The sequence below is a fragment of the Oryx dammah genome, unplaced genomic scaffold, assembly GCF_014754425.2.
Source record: "Oryx dammah isolate SB20612 unplaced genomic scaffold, SCBI_Odam_1.1 HiC_scaffold_26, whole genome shotgun sequence".
NCBI classification, from domain to species: domain Eukaryota; kingdom Metazoa; phylum Chordata; class Mammalia; order Artiodactyla; family Bovidae; genus Oryx; species Oryx dammah.
The window spans coordinates 84927638-84944973 of record NW_024070210.1 but is presented as its reverse complement, the minus strand read 5'-3'; the positions used below and the strand labels follow the sequence as shown (position 1 = coordinate 84944973).

Below are 17336 nucleotides of genomic sequence, written 5' to 3'. Positions count from 1 at the left end.
AAAGAGGGAGAAATTGAGATGAGAAAAATCCATGTCTACTTCTCTGCTCTAATACTTTCTAACTGTATGGACTTGGGCACACCCTTTAGCCTTACTGGCCTCAAGTTGTTCACCTATGAAATAGAGGTGGTTCCTGTCGTTGGCTCTCCTTTCTAACATGATTGTTTTAAGGACCCATGGAATGTATGCATGTAAAGTATTGCATGAACTGGGCAGCGTGGTCCAAGTGGACCATTCATTATCCCCATCAGCACTACCACCCCCACCATCATCATCACCACCACGAGTTTAACTATCTTTTGAGCCCTGATGAAACCCATACAATTGACAAGCTGCCATTGGATACAGGCTCTGAGAGGTTTGGGAGGAACGCAGAAAGATCAGAGCAGCACTTGAAGAAGCGGTAATCGATGTAGAAGGCTGAGGGTGCCGGAACACTAGTAGGCTGTGCCACCAGGCCTGGAATCAGGTTAATACGTGGAAAGCCTGCTGAAGGTCAAAGGAAGAGATCTCCCCAGGCCTGACCCAGCCCTGCCTTGCCCTTGTGGAATATAAAGTCCAGAGAAGAAAACCACATGGAATCCTGCCTGGCCAGACCAGAGGGCCCTTCTAGAACAGTGCCAAGAGCAGAACTTGGGGAAATGGAGAGGTAGGTAGAAACAGACAGGGTGTTCTTTCCTGTTAATCAGAGGAAATCTCCTGAAGGAGGAAGCTGATTTTCAAAATCAGGTGAGTCCTGGCACACTGAGAATTGGCGGGCAGATTTACTAAAAGCTGTGTTTCCTTGGGGTCTTAGGCACCACTGCCAAAGAGTAATTGGTACAGACTCTCTGGCAGACAGTCTGGCTATATGTGTCTGCATTTTAAATATCTAAACACAGTGGCTTAAAAGTGAAAGTGTTAGTTGCTCAATCGGGTCTGACTCTTTGTGATCCCATGTACTGTAGCCCACCAGGCTCCGCTGTCCTTGGAATTCTCCAGGCAAGAATAGTAGAGTGGGTAGACATTCATTTCGCTAGGGGATCTTCCCCACCTGGGGATGGAACCTGGGTCTCCGGCATTGCAGGCAGATTCTTTACCATCTGAGCTACCAGGGAAGCCTTCCTACCCAATGGCTTAGCAATACCATTTTTAGGAGTTTAATCCTAAAAAGCTATTTGGACATGTATGCAAGCTCCTTAACCACTTCCTTCCTTCATTCAGTTAGCAAATATTTAGGGCTCCCCTGGTAGCTCAGCTGGTAAAGAATCCACCTACAATGCAGGAGACCTCAGTTTGATCCCTGGATCGGGAAGTTCTCCTAGAGAAGGGAAAGGCTACCCACTCCAGGATTCTGGCCTGGAGAACTCCATGGACTCCATGGGGTTGCAAAGAGTCAGACACGACTGAGCAACTTTTGCTTCACTTATTGAGCGCAGGATCTACTGTTTTCCAAGTACTATTCTAAATGCTGGAGATTCATCAATAAGCAAAATACCCATTGTCACTGCTTCCAGTCCGGAGGGGGTGGTGGACAGTACATACACAATAGATACATAATGTGTCGCATGGTAATAAAGGCTTTGAAGAAAATAAGTCAGAGTAAAGGGAAAGAGCTGTTTTATACACCATGGTTGTTAACAGTAATGAGAAAATGAGTATAATCAAAATGCCCAACAATAGGGAAGCAGTTTAAAAAATTACCAATCACCCTTCTAATGGAAGAGTAAGTTGCCTTAAAAAGATTATGTAAATTTATATGCATTAGCATGTAAAGCTAGCCAAGATGTAGTAAGTGGAAAAGCCGAGTTGCAAAGCAGTATGTTCTGTTTATGTAAAAGTGTGTGTGTGTAAGTCTGGAAGGACAGAGAAAATGGTTAGAGAAGTTGTGTTTTCTGATTCAGGGTGCTTTTTTACTTTATCCTTTAAAATTCTGTAGTTTCTGAATTTAAAAAAAAATTGTATTGATTTATGATTTAAATAGACTTCCTTGTAGCTCAAACGGTAAAGAATCTGACTGCCATGTAGGACACCAGGGTTTGATTCCTGAGTTGGGAATTTCCTCTGGAGAAGGGAATGGCAATCCACTCCAGTATTCTTGCCTGGAGAATTCCATGGACAGAGAAGCCTGGTGGGCTACAGTCCATGGGGTCACATAGAGTCGGACATGACTGAGAGACTAACACACACGTGATTTAAATAATAAAGCAATATTTGTTTTGAAACCAAGCAGGGCTTGCAGCACCAGCCCATCGATTTTGGAGCCTCAGCACAGGGTGAAGTAGCCTCCAACAAGGAGGTGATTGTGGAGCTGATATCCTACAGGCCGGAGGGAGCTCCATGGCAGGGACACGAAGGCCTGGTGAACACGGGGACAAAGGATAGGACTCGGGCACAGAGGGAAGCTACAGCCCAGGACCCAGCCCTGGTAAGGCTGAAGAAGCTGGGGCTGGAGGTTGGAGAGCCAAAGATTTTTCTTCCAGGAATGGTGGGTGGGTCCTTGGAACCTGGAATAGAGGGCCACAGTCAGGAGGGACCCCATGCCACTTGGTGTTTCTGCAGCCTCTCACCTGTATGGCAGGCACCTTTGTAACTTTTACCATATTTACTTCCCATAGGTAATATTTCCCACTGAATATTTCTCCTTACATCCCAACATTACTTTAAACTTAATTGTATTTTAAAAGGACTCTTTAGATTAGCATGTTTAATGGAAAATAAATATCACGTGCCATAAAAAAGGTAAGTCTAAAAGCAAAAACAATGTTATTAAATTCTTGCCAGATGTTTCTGCCTGTTAAATGCGGCTTTGAGCCTGAAGCTGCTCTCTTCGGCTTGTTCCTTCTCGGTCTCTGTCATGCTCTCCATTTCTTTCTTTCTCACTTTGTTAAAAGGAAAAAAAAGAAGAGGGAATAGTAAGTGTTAGAAGTTAAGGGGATATAATAACCATGATGTAAGGCTTTCTCCTTGCAATATGAAGGATTTTTTAAAAAACTGTTAGAGGAGTAGCCCTCTCACAGTGCACCTCCTAAAATAACCATCACAGTAGTTCCAGGCCAGCACCATGTAGGACACAAAATTCAGTTGCCCCTGGACAAAGGAGCGACGTGGTGTGACGTGGTGAGCGCAGGACAGGCAGAGACCCAGGCTCCACCCCAGCTCTATGGGAACTTGAGCAAGTCACACTCCCAGATTCAGCTTCTCTTCTGTGAAAGGAGGGATTTGCCTGGATGACTGTGAAGGTCACTCCTAACCAGAGAGAAGCTATCACAGGCCTCTGAAGCCCTTTTGCGGGTCTGTTTCCTTCATCTTCAGGAAGGAAGCACATGAGCCTTAAGGACTCTGGTCTGCCTGTGCTCAGGGCTGGAGGAGTCAGGCCGAGTACACAGAGGAGGCTGCTCCCTGCCCTCAGGTGGCTCCCCATCAGTGAGCCCAGAGCAGGGTCCCCAGGGCAGGGGTGAGCTGTGAGCCAGGCCAGCACCTGGCTTTTCTGCCTGGAGCCGCTGGGCAAAGACTCTAGGAAGGTGGCCACTCTGAGCAAGGTGCACACTGAGGGATGCGTAGGAATTTGCCAGCGGGGGAAAAGGAAAGTGTGGTGTGCTCTAGGCACAGGGAAAGCATGTTCAAGGCCAGGGCTGTGTCTAGAAACATGAAAGCAAGCGGATGTAGCTGAGCCCACGAGGCAGGCTGGGCTGAGTGTTCTCCTGTCACACCTGAAGCTGACTTGTATTGGACCACGAGAGCGATTGTTAAATTTTCGGGAATTTTGAGAGCCTGTTTTTTTTTGTTGTTGTTGTTATTTATTTTTTATTGTTGGGTCTTCATTGCTTTGCTTGGGCTTTCTCTAGTTGCGCTGCCAGGACTTCTCATTGCAGTGGCTTCTCTTGTTGTGGAGCACGGGCTTACGGGCTCAGTAGTTCCAGCGGGCCAGCTCAGTAATTGGGGCTCAAGGGCCCTGGAGCATGAGGTGGGTGGGGGGAGCCAGTTATTAAAACCAGCCATTGGTGGGAGCCACGATGACAGTGTTTACAGCAGAAATCTCGACACAAACAATCAGGACTTTGGTTTTGGTGGTCCTTTCTTCTTCTGAGGAGTCAGTTTACCAGCACATCACTGATGTTTTCCCTCAAAAGCACCCCATGCTCATTGGAATGGTTTGGGTAGAAAAGGCAATCCCCTTTTTGTAAGGTTGCTCAGACTGCAAGGGCGAGTAAACCTCTGAGAAATGCCTGGCCCACCCACTCCCAAAGACCCACTTTCTCTGCTCTATGCTCTGCAGGTCTCTGAGATGTCCTCTGAGAACCACCAGTTCTGTAACATCAAGGTGAGATGTTCTGGGGGTGGCCGTGACCAAAACCGCTGCCCCAAGCAGAGGAAGCAAAGCCTCTGCCCACGGGAAGGGCTTGCCGGGGCGCTCAGTTCCTGGGCTCTTCAGTACCCACAGCCTGACTCCTAGGTCTCCAGATAATGGGAATCAGACCCCTGCCCACTCTCACAGGGCACACGGCTGTGCTGGTTGGACCCTGCTGCACGTGGGAGTTCTAGGGTGCCCCCAGACTTGAGCTCAGAGCGCAGTGTGTGACCAGGGCTCTGAGCAGGAGCCACTTACCCCTGGGTTCCAGCCCAGGAGACAACTGCCTGCATATACAAGGGGGTCTGATGTGTTGGGGTCCACTTCTCACCCACCCACCCGTCCCTCTCCTCTAACCCCTTCTGTGTGCAGTGCTACATCGATGGTCCTTATGGGACCCCCACTCGCAGGATCTTTGCCTCCGAGCATGCTGTGCTCATTGGTGCAGGCATTGGCATCACGCCCTTTGCCTCCATCCTGCAGAGCATCTTATACAGGTGGGTGGGCAGGCTGTGGTCCTACCTGTATCCTGGGGCAGAATCTTGAGAGATGCCCACCCCTCGCCGCTCCCTTCTGTTACCTGTCTCCATCTCCCCTGTGACCTCTTTCCTCTTCTATTCCTCCTCCTGCTCTTTTTTTGGGGTCTCATCCCTCCCCCTCCTCATGGGCTCATCCCTTCCCCTGCCACTCCACCCTCCCTCCCTGCCCCCTGCACTGTTCTCTAGGGTCCTGAGAAATCTCATACTCACCCCAAACTCAGAATCCCCTCCTCGCACCTGCCCTCAGACACCAGAAGAGAAAGCACATTTGCCCCAATTGCCAGCACTCCTGGATGGAGAGTGGTCAGGACGAGGACATGAAACTCCACAAGGTGAGTGAGCATTGCCTCCTACAGGCAGGACTCCAGAGCTTCTCCCCAGACACCAGAGCTAGTTCCTCCCCACCACTGCCCCCGCCCCACCGAGGCAGGCATGTCATTAAAGAACACAGAGCCTGAAGGTCAGGCAGCCGGGATGCAGTCACAGCCATGATGCTTGCTAGCTGTAACCTGATGGTGATTTTAAAAATGAAAATGTTTGCCATTTGAAAATTCATTATTCTGTGTAAGCCACTTAAAAGAGTTTCTTTAAAAAAAAAAAATGTTTTTCTGGCTTAATAAGCTTAAGAGCTCAGAACACTGCTTGCTGTGAGCAATAGATTGTTAGAGAAAATCCTGAACTGGCAGTCTAGAACCCAAGTTCTGGTCCCATGCTGCTCCGTAGCCTCATTCTTTACCTCTGTGAGCCTCAGTTTACACCCCCATCCCACTCCCCTCCCACCACCCCAGTTAAATGGGAATGATAGTGGATAGTGTATGCTGTGCTAAAAGCAGGGTGGTCACATGAGCACAGATAAGAGTGAATGAGGTAACCCCCGCCACCCTGATCTGGGCCCTTCTCCCTAGGTGGACTTCATTTGGATTAACCGAGACCAGCAGTCTTTCGAGTGGTTTGTGAGCCTGCTGACCAAACTGGAGATGGACCAGGCAGAGGAGCCGCAGGAGGGTAGGAGAGGTGGAGGATGATAGGGTGCGGGGGTGGGGGGTGGAGGGTCTCTGTAAGAAAGTGTTTATTCTTTCTGTCAGAAATGTAGGGGAGAGGGAGCTGCTTTTTTCCCCCGATAATACATAATAATTTGCGAAACTTAAGAGAGGGGCGAAAAAAAACCCATGAAGGATTTCCTTCTGATATTTTTTTCTTATTCACATTTTATAAAAATGTATAGCCTGCTTCCCTGGTAGCTCAACTGATAAAGAATCCACCTGCAATGCAGGAGACCTGGGTTCATTCCATGGGTTGGGAAGATCCCCTGGAGAAGGGAAAGACTACCCACTCCAGTATTCTGGCCTGGAGGGGTATATAGTCTGTATAGTCAGTGGGGTCACAAAGAGTTGGACACAACTGAACGACTTTCACTTTCACTTTCCACCCATTTCTCTTTTTTTAAATGACATTTCTTTTTGTTCAAAATGAGCACGTATTAAAAAGTTAGATTCCCAGCCCTCATTCCAGACCTTCCAAATCAGATTCTCTGGAAGTAGGGCTAGAGAAATTACATTTTAACATGCTTCTCAGATGATTCCTAATCACACTTCTTTAAGAAATTTTTTGAGGGATAATTTATGTACAGTAAGATTCATCAGTTTAAGTGTCCAATAAATATAATGGCACTTTGACAAATGTGTCCAGTTGTATAACCTTAAAAGCAGGGTGGTCACATGAGGGAGCCTAGGGAGCACCATCAAAACATGGACCATTTCTTTTACCCCCCAAAGCTCCCTTGTCTCACTTTGCATCAACACCCTCTCTCCAATTAACAGCCCTTGGGAACCAGCAATCTGCTTTCAGTCACTATAGTTTTGCCTTTTCTAGAATTTCATAACAATGCATCTTTCAGTAAAGAGTTAATTCCTTTTTGTTGTTGAGAAGTGTTCCCTTTTGTGGACATACCACAATCTGTTTTTCCATTCAGTGGTTGGTGGATATTAGAGTTATTTCCACTTTTTAGCCATTTTTGACTATGAAAGTCTTTATGTGGACATATGATTTCCATTTCTCTTGGGTCGATACTTAGAATTGGGATTGCTGGGTAGTATGGAATGTGCTCAGTTTTACTTTATAAGAAACTGTCAAATTGTTTTTCCCAAGTGGTTGTACCATTTTGTATTTCCATCAATAATGGAGTTCCAGTTGCTCCACAACCTCATCAACTACAGCCTTATTTGATGTTGGCAGTCTTTTTAATTTTAGCTCATCTAGTGGGTGTATAGGGGTATCTCAATATGCTCTTTTTTGTCTGTTTTGTTTTTAATTTTTTGAAATTGGAGGGTAATTGCTTTCCAATGTTGTGTTCATTTCTGCTGTACAATAGCGTGAATGAGCCATAAATATCCACATATCCCCTCCTTCTTGGGCCTCCCTTCCCTGCCCATCCCACCCCTCTAGGTTCAAAATACTTAAAACTTTTTTTAATTTATTTTTTATTTTAGGTTCAATATACTCTTAATTTGCATTTCCTTAATTACTAATAATGTTGAAGATATGGTCTTGCTATGTATACCTTCTTTATAAAGTGTCTGTTCAAATATTTTGTTTGCTCTTTAAATCCAATGTTTTTCTTCTTTTTATTAAGCTCTGGGAGTCATTTATATATTCTGGAAACAGGTCCATAACCAGGTGTACATTTTATAAATATAGTCGCCCAGTCTGTGGTTTGTCTTTTCATTTTCTTAAACTCTCTTTTGAAGAACAAAATTTTGAAATTTTAATGATGTCCAGTTTATCAGATTTTTTTTTCTTGTAGAATTCATGCGTTTTGTGTCTTATCTAAAATCTTTGCCTTACGTGAGGTCACAAGTATTTTCTTTTATGTTTTCTCCCAGGAGTTTTATAGTTTTAGCTCTTTATTTAGATTAGTTTTATAATGAGTTCAACAAGGTCCAGGATATAAGGTCAACATGCAAAAGTCAATTCTATTTTTATTTGTCGTTGTTGTTCAGTTACTCAGTCATGTTCAACTCTTCGTGACCCCATGGACTGCTGCACGCCAGGCTTCCCTGTCCTTTACCATCGCCTGAAGTTTGCTCAAACTCATGTCCATTGAGTCCATGATACCATCTAACCATCTCATCCTCTGTCACCCCCTTCTCCTCCTGCCTTCAATCTTTCCCAGCATCAGGATCTTTTCCAACAACAAATAATTAGTATTTGAAAATCTTTAAAATATTAAAAGCATGAAATGCTTATGGATAAACTTAGCAAAATACAAGCAAGATCTGAACACTAAAAACTATAAAACATTTCCAAGAAATTTTTAAAATATATATTTCTTGTACTTGGAGTTTATTGAACTTCTCGGCCACATGGCCTTAGAGTTTTCATCAAGTTTGGATAAATTTCAGCCATTCTTTCTTTGCATATTTTTTTCTGTCTCCCCTGCTCCTTCCGGTCACGTCAGTTACACAGGTGTTATACTGATATCTCACAGGCTATTGAGAATCTGGTTGTTGGTTTTTTCCACTCAACCTATGCCACATCTTAGATAGTTCCTATTGCTGTGGTTTCAAGTACATTTTTCTTCTGCAGTATAGTACAGTACAGTGCAGTGCTCAGTCCTGTCTGATGCTTTATGACCCCATGGACTGTAGCCCTCCAGGCTCCTCTGTCCATGGGATTTTCCAGGCAAGGATACTGGAGTGGGTTGCCATTTCCTTCTCCAGGGGATCTTCCTGACCCAGGGATCGAACTGGACGTCTCTGGCGTCTCCTGCATTGGCAGGCAGATTCTTTACCACTGAGCCACCTGAGATCCTTCTAATTCTTGTAAAAGTCCCAGCAGGTTTTTAAAAGTAGCTATCGAGAAGCTGATTCTAAAATTCATATGTAAAAACCGAAAGACCTAGAATAGCTATGAGTCCTATCCATTGTGTTTTCCATTTCTGTTATTGTGCTTTTCTTCTGCAGAACTTGTATTTGGGTATCTTTTTATGTCTTCTGCTTCTTTCCTCATCACGGCCCTCTGTTCTGTCTTTACATTCTCAAGCGTGCTTATAATACATGTTGTAACATCTTTGGCTAAGTCCATCATCTCTGACATTTCTGGATCTGTTTCTAATCACTAATTTTCTCCGGGTTATGAATTGTATTCTGTTTTTTTGCATGCTTGATAATTTGTTACTGGATGTCACGCGTTGTGAATCATATGTTGTCCTGTTCTGGATTTTGTGTATTTCTCTAAATAGTACTATACTGTGTTCTGGTAAACAGTTACATTATTTAGGATGATTTGGATACTTTCAAGCCTTGCTTTTAACTTCTGTTAGGGTGAGTCCAGAGCAGCCTTTACTGTGGGTCTAACTCAGCCCCAGAGCTAAGGTGCTACACCTCTGAGGACTCATTCTACTGCCTTGTATATTACAAGCTCTCTGCATCCCTGATGGTGGAATGCAGATTATTCCCAGCTCTGTTTGAGCTCCAGGCACTGTGGCACCTCTTGTTTCCTGGTAGTTTTCTTTCACGTGTGTATAGACTAACACTCTGCCGAAGACTGGTAGCTCAGAGGTTAAAGCATCTGCCTGCAATGCGGGAGACCTAGGTTCGATCCCTGGGTCGGGAAGGTCCCCTGGAGAAGGAAATGGCAACCCACTCCAGTATTCTTGCCTGGAGAATCCCATGGATGCAGGAGCTTGATGGGCTACAGTCCATGGGGTCGCAAAGAGTCGGACACGACTGAGCGACTTCACTTCACTTCACTGCTGAAGACTGAAGGGGAACTTGATGAAGCTCTCTAGCGCGGGTGAGTCCCTGTCCTCCCTTCCTCTTTCTCTTCTTCCTCTTCTCTGTTTGTCTGCAGGTGCCTTTCTTCTAGTTTTGTGCCTGGCACGTTCTATCTGTCTTGGCCTCTCTGAATTCCAGTATCTGTCTCCTCAACTCAGTGAGGCTGACGCTAGTCAGTCGTAAGGCACACGTCCTTATTTCCTCTCTCAGCAAAGACAGTTCTGCACAACTTGTTGATCAGTGTCTGGAAGCCATTGTTTTCTATATCTTGCTCATATTTCTGGTTGTTCAAGAAGAGAGAGTGTTATGATTCCTTTTACTCAAATATGGTTTTTTTTTAATATTTTATTTTATTAATTATGTATTTGACTGCACTGGGTCTTTTCTCTAGTTGTGGTAGGCAGGCTTCTCTTGTTGTGGAGCCCGGCTCTAGAGTGCGCGGGCTCAGTAAACAGAGTGCGGGCTTAGTCGCCCCACAGAATGCAGGATCTTAGTTCCCTGATCAGGGATCAAACCCACGTCCTCTGTGCTGGAAGGCAGGTTTTTAACCACTGGACCACCAGGGAACTCGTTCCAATATTGATTTTTAATAGATGTAATCTGTAGTAGAGATGAACATATATATTTATTTGTGGTGTGTGCTCAATATTTTTCCTGATGAGGTGGCAATCAAAAAATTCAGAAAGTGGTCTAAGATAAAGATTATATTGCTTGGCATGTACAAATTCTTTTGTGGATGGTCCTTTCTTTTATATGTTTGTTAAATTGGAATGTTTAAAGTCCTCCTCCAGCCCCTGCAGTCTCCCCTCCCCACCCAGCAGGTGTTGTACCCTACGTTTTTTACTGAGCACTGTATGATAACATGTTTCTATGGGATACATAGTAGTCCTCTTGGGACATTTTTGTGGATACTGAGGTTTTGTACTATACTTAAAGTTAATCTGTTAGTCATTGTTTTGTTTTGTTATGCTTTACTTGTGGAAAATCTTATAGAAGAAGGAACATTTTAAGATATGTTTCTAACTTCAAGAGAATTGGTGAGGTTTTTTTATATTGTTGAGTTCACTGGAACTAGATATTATTTGGCTGTTTAATTATCACAGGGTTGCCATGAGTAAATTCAAATTCCTATGATAAACATAGTTTATGAGCTCAAGTAATCAAACACAGTTTTCTACAAAAACATTCCAACACATGTAGTTTACTATCACAAACATCCAAAGCCTTAAAGCACAAGTCAACAGTCTTTGGAAGATGACAGTTAAACGCTAGATGTTGCAGTAAAGCTTCTTGCCCTTTCTTGTAAATAATAATTAAAGCAAATATTTATATAGCACCGAGTTTATTCTAAATGCTTAAGTATTTTAATTCATAAGAAACTTGCTTTTATGCTGATAGCCTCAGGGGAAGTTTAGATTTAATTTAAATTTTCTGGTTGCTGGTATATAAATATTTACTGTTTGCTTCTTCCTAATCTATGTAAGCAAAGGGTAACAGTGAACCCACTGCTTTGCATTCTCAAAGTCACTTGAGTCAACAGCTTTGCTACCTCAAATTTTTTGCAAGGTTTCTCATTAATTGCAGCTGAAGCACATGGCCTCTGATTTCAACTTTAATTATATACCAAGGTTTGGGTTAAAGAATTTGTGGCTTATAATTTTTAATGTCTATAGCTTAAGCTTCAGTCATTTTGTTTGACTTGAGTCTTCTACTCTAATCCAAAATAACTCTAGAACCTTGAGCACCTTGTTTTGCCTCTACTTCCTGATCTGAAAAATATGGATACTAAGTACCTACCTCATAGGATTGTCATGAGGATTGGATGAGAGATCATCTGTATAGCACCTAGAACAGGGGCTGGAACTTAATACCTGCTCAGTAAAGTTAGCGGTAGCAGAAATAGTACTCAGATTAGTAGCAGCAGTAGTAGTAACTGCTCAATAAATTTAATATTAGAAGTAATAATAGTCATAGTAATTGCTCCATAAATTTAATAGTAGTAATGTATCAGTGCTGCTGCTGCTGCTAAGTCACTTCAGTCATGTCCAACTCTGTGCGACCCCATGGACAGCAGCCCACCAGGCTCCCCAGTCCCTGGGATTCTCCAGGCAAGAACACTGGAGTGGGTTGCCATTTCCTTCTCCAATGGATGAAAGTGAAAAGCGAAAGTGAAGTCGCTTAGTCGTGTCCAACTCTTAGCGACCCCATGGATTGCAGCCTACCAGGCTCCTCCGTCCATGGGATTTTCCAGGTGAGAGTACTGGAGTGGGGTGCCATTGCCTTCTCCTAGTAGTATTTAATGACTTATCTAATGAATAGTACAGTTAATGGTTTGCCATAAATTATTCAACCATGCCCCTACTATGGAACATTTTATTTATTCCTAATTCTTTATTATCACAAGTAAAGCTGCAATTAATATACATGTGCACATAGATTTTTTCCCCCCTTTCTTTGGATGATTTCCTTAAGGGAGAGTCTCAGAAATGGGAGGACTGTCTTGAACACAAGTGTCTTGGAGAGAGTGAAGACCACCACAGCACCTCCTTCTCCCTCCCACCCTGGTGTCTCCTCATCTCCTTTTTCACCCCCATGTGGGGGGTAGTGACTGTGCAGGAGGGGGAAGAAGGATCAGGGTTCTTTCGGGTGGGCATCCCTTATGGTGCATCTCTTTCCCTCCTGCGCCGCCAACACTGTTCAAGTTCAGTGATGTGTGAAATAAAATGTGTCCCTCCTAGGGTCATTTGCATTAAATTTTTTTAATTGGAATATAGTTGCTTTACAATATTGTGTTAGTTTCTACTGTATAGTAAAGTAAGTCAGCTATATGTGAACATATATCCCATCTTTTTTGGATTTCTTTCCCATTTAGGTCCCCACAGAGCACTGAGTAGAGCTCCCTGAGCTGTACAGTAGGTTCTCATTCAGTTCAGTTCAGTTTAGTCGCTCAGTCGTGTCCGACTCTTTGCGACCCCATGAACCGCAGCACGCCAGGCCTCCCTGTCCATCACCAGCTCCCGGAGTTCACTCAAACTCATGTCCATTGAGTCAGTGATACCATCCAACCATCTCATCCTCTGTCGTCCCCTATCCTCCTGTCCTCAATCTTTCCCAGCATCAGGGTCTTTTCAAATGAGTCAGCTCTTTGCATCTGCATCAGGTGGCCAAAGAATTGGAGTTTCAGCTTCAACATCAGTCCTTCCAATGAACACCCAGGACTGATCTCTTTTAGGATGGACTGGTTGGATCTCCTTGCAGTCCAAGGGGGACTCTCAAGAGTCTTCTCCAACACCACAGTTCAAACCTATTTTATACATAGTAGTGGATATATGTCAGAGAGCTTCCCAGGAGGCACTAGTGGTAAAGAACCCACCTGCCAGTAGAGGAGATATAAGAGACACAGGTTTGATTTCTGGGTCGGGAAGATTCCCTGGAGAAGGGAATGGTAACCCACTCCAGTATTCTTGTCTGAAGAATCCCATGGACAGAGGATCCTGACAGGCTACAGTTCATAGAGTCGCAAAGAGTTGGACACGACTAAAGTGACTTAGTAAGCATGCACACACTCAAATATGAGGTCTAGCTCCTAGGGTGGTTGTAAGGCTTACATTGGACAGTGGCAATGAGGTAACTCGTGTATGCCGTGCATAGGGCCTGCCCAGCTCAAGCAGCCCAAGGTGGCCATCTTTCCCTTCTATGGTGTTGGTCAGATGGAGGTACTGGATGAACACATTAGCTGATGGTATTTGTATGAGCCCTAGGGCAGAGTGGCTGGCGTCCTGCCCTGTCCCCATCACAGGTGCTGGCCCCTCAGCCCTGCCCTCTGCTCCCACCATGTAGGCCGATTTCTGGAGCTGCACATGTACATGACCTCTGCGCTGAGCAAGAACGACATAAAGGCCATTGGTCTGCAGATGGCCCTCGACCTCTTGGCCAAGAAGGAGAAGAAGGACTCCATCACGGGCCTCCAGACACGCACCCAGCCTGGGCGGCCTGATTGGAACAAGGTAAAGGCCACCTGGAGTCCTGAAGCCTGCGGGGACTAATGGGGCTGAGAGCCTAAGGCACTGGCTAGGGAGATTTGGGCCAAGCAGCCAGAGTCCAGCTAGGACCTCAGGGCTGGAATGGGAGGCAGAGTACCTACATTCTGGCTCCATCACTACCTCACTTTGTTCTACCACTAGCCTCTGTTTCCCCATCTGATCACAGAGGAGGTTAGTCCATAGGACCTCCAAGGCCCCTCCCAGCCTGCAAATACCCTGCAGATCAGAGTCCAAAGGCCCTAGTGGACAGAGTTCTGGGGAGATATCAGGCCTTATCCCAGTCTATTATATTCCTCAGATTGGTTTTATTATTATTTTTCCTCCCTGAGCACTTACCAACTGGGGTGTAGTGTTTGCCTGAAATGACCAGAAGGTATTGCATTTCAAACTACTGTGGTGATCCATGTTTAGATGATAAGAGCTGATGGGGAAGGGATGCCAGCAGGCCTTGAACTCCAAGAAAACTTTAGGCAAGTCAATTCTTAAGCGGAACTTGGGGTTAAAAATGGTCCTCCCTGAGGGAGAAAGCCTGACTTCAGGACAGAGGCATTTCAGTGGAGGCCTGTGAGCTGGCATGAAGTTGGGGCTTTGGAGCTCAGTGTGCCTGCTGGGCTCTGCCATCGCCCCCCAGCACTGCAGCTGGTTAGTACATGTCTCCCCCATGGATGCAGCTCCTTGAGTGGAGGGCCTGGGTCTTATCTGCTTCTGGTCCAGCCCTCCCTGGGGTCTAGATCAGGTTATGCATTGAGCATATGGCCTCTAAACTAATGGCCAAAGCCAAGCAGCTATGCCCTGGAGCTCCTCATGAGGAGGACACCCACCCTGGCCCATTATATCCTCAGCCCCACTAGGTGAGTCACTGGGTGGGTCCGAAGTCCCCCTCTTCTCCCTCTGCTCTTCCCCGATTCTGTGGACTCTAGGTGTTCCAGAAGGTGGCTGCTGAGAACAAAGGCAAAGTGCAGGTCTTCTTCTGTGGCTCCCCAGCTCTGGCCAAGATCCTCAAGGGCCACTGTGAGCAGTTCAGCTTCAAGTTTTTCCAAGAGAACTTCTAGCCCTGCCCCTCCCAGCTCTGCCCAAACCCACTGCCTGCCAGCCTGATCAGACTGCTGCTAGTGCCTTGCAGGGACCAGCCTCAAGGGGACCCAGCGAATCCAGCTCCATGTGCAGAACAGGAGGCCCTAGGAGGCAGACCGACTTCCTTGAGAGCCCAGGGAGAGGGCGGGGCCTTGTGGGGTGCTGCTGTGAGTTTGGGAATTGCTGTGAGGCTGGGCAGACTTGGCCAGGGGATAGAGGGGTGGAGGTGACATGGTTGGGAGACACAGGGGGCCTTCCCAGGCCAACCCCTCCTCCAGAAGTCCTCTGAGGACATCTTCCCTCCTCCTACAGTGGTCCCAGACCCACCTGATCATCACGGTCATTCTGGAACTTACACACACACAGCATTTTATTCTGAAAATTTTCAAACATACAGAAATTTAAAGACTTGTCCAGGGAACAGTGTTACCCATTGTCTAGATATCCTCAGTTAACATTTTGCTATGTTTGGCTTAGTACGTATTTTCCATATCCTCTTCCCTCTGTTCATCCAGGCTATCCTGTTTTTCTGATGCATTTCAAAGCAAACCTTATTACTCAGAGGAACTTTCTTTAAAGGTAGATTCCTGGGACCCATGCCCAGAAATTCTGATTCTGCAGATCTGGGGTTGAGACCTGGAATGTGTGTTTTATCCAGAATCCATGTCCATAGGGAGAGATGGCAGCTAATTTTCCCTTCTCTTTATGTTGTTGTCTTCCCATCTCTCTTTATATCGTGTCCTTTTTCTTCTCTCTGCCTTTCTCTTTGTGTCTCTCCCCTGTGTGTGTCCCTTCCTTGCTCGGCATGATGCTTTTCCCTTTTCTCCACACACTGAGTCATTAGAGAAGTGGGATGGAGACAGAGTCTCTGTGTGTGTCTCTCCATGGGGGTCACAGAGAAGTCCTGTGCCTGGGAATCTGGCAGGTTGCAACTTGTAGCTCAGTTCTGCTGTGGCCCAGTGGTATGGCCCTGGAAACCTCCTCAAGCTTGTTTCTTCATCTGAAGGATGGGCCTGATGCCCCACCTCCCTGATCACAGTTGCTGGGGTTGAAATGAGACATTACCAGTAGTGCTCAGGACGTTCATCCTCTGTCCCTGGGTGGCTCTTTATTGCTCCAGCATCTGAGTTTCTGCATCTTCTCTCTACTTCATGAAAGTGAAAGTTGCTCAGTTGTGCCCAACTCTTTGTGACCCCATGGATCATATAGTCCATGGAATTCTCCAGGCCAGAATACTGGAGTGGGTAGCCTTTCCCTTCTCCAGGGGATCTTCCCAACCCAGGGATGGAACCCAGGTCTACCACACTGCAGGCGGACTCTTTACCAGCTGAGCTGCAAGGGAAGCCCAAGAATACTGCAGTGGGCAGCCTGTTCCTTCTCAAGGGGATCTTCCTGACCCACAAATCGAACCAGAGTCTCCTGCATTGCAGGCGGATTCTTTACCAACTGAGCTATCAGGGAAGCCCATTCTCTACTTTATAGCTTCCTTTGTTTTGGAGCCTGTTTGTATCTTTCACTGTCCAGACAGGAGTCGATGGCAAGGACAGCAAATACAGAAGCTCCCCTGGGAGACTCTTTGGGGAAGAGATGTCCTGGGTGGTAGGCAGGGGCAGAAGAGCTGGCCTCACCCCTCAGATCTGAGCTGGGTGTTTTCTCTCTGCCCCGCACTGCAAGCCTCTGGGGACTTCACAGTTGCTGCACGTCCTCCGCCTTGGCAGCTGGTCTTGCTGGGTTCCGTCTCTTCTGTGACAGTCTAAACTCTCCTCCCCAAAGCGGCTTTCAGGGGGTTGGAATCAGGCACTTTCCAATGGGATTGTAGAATATGCCTTTCTATTCTGTGGGTTAGAAGTCCTGGGCACAGAACAGGTAAATGTGACAACCGTGATGGTGACACCTCTTATAAAGGGCTGGGCATCAGAGAGGAGCCTGGGACACAGCAGGTGAGGGGAGTTCAGAGGACACGGAGTCATCTTGTGGGCGACAATGAAACAACAGGGGTGAGAGAAGTTCTTTTCAAATAGCAGCAGCAAAAGGGGACTTCCCTCATGGCCCCGTGGCTAAGACTCTGTACTCCCAATGCTGGGGGTCCAGATGTGATCCCTGGCCAGGGAATTAAATCCCACATGCCACAACGAAAAGTTCCCATTCCACAACTAAGGTATCCCACATGCCACCACTAAAACCCAGCACAACCAATATTAAAAAAAAAAAAAAGCAGCAGCAGCAGCAAGAACACAGGATTGGTGGGTAAGGATGTTGAAGTGCAGCTTGGGGCAGAGGGCAGAGCACAGCATGAGGACTGGGACAGACAGAGAAAAGATGGGACACAGGACGGCATATTCCAGATGCAGGAGGAGCAGGAGGAAGGATGCGAGGGAGAGTGGGACCCAGCTGGCAGCCTGGAGGTAGAGGAGGCAGCCACACGAGCCGCACGGAGGGCAGGAAGGAGGGCCACCAGGTTCACAGGGCCTCTCCTGGGGGTGGGCGTCAGCATATCTGAGAGGCCTTGTGTTGGTGCTTCTGTGCACGATTGTGTTTAATTTCCAACAAGCCTGGGATAGACATCTGCTGGGAG

General features: G+C 46.2%; 1 protein-coding gene across 1 annotated transcript in view; it reads left to right on the top strand.

Moving 5' to 3' along the window:
* The window catches only part of LOC120852505 (NADPH oxidase 5-like), a 47728-nt gene extending 30753 nt beyond the window's left edge, over positions 1-16975 (top strand). Inside the window, exons 11-16 of the mRNA XM_040225779.1 lie at positions 4259-4303; positions 4703-4827; positions 5117-5201; positions 5775-5874; positions 13485-13651; positions 14608-16975. Of these exons, the coding sequence (XP_040081713.1) occupies positions 4259-4303; positions 4703-4827; positions 5117-5201; positions 5775-5874; positions 13485-13651; positions 14608-14739 (654 nt within the window). The 3' untranslated portion in view covers positions 14740-16975. The remainder of the gene's footprint in view (positions 1-4258; positions 4304-4702; positions 4828-5116; positions 5202-5774; positions 5875-13484; positions 13652-14607) is intronic.
* Positions 16976-17336: the final 361 nt, after the last annotated feature.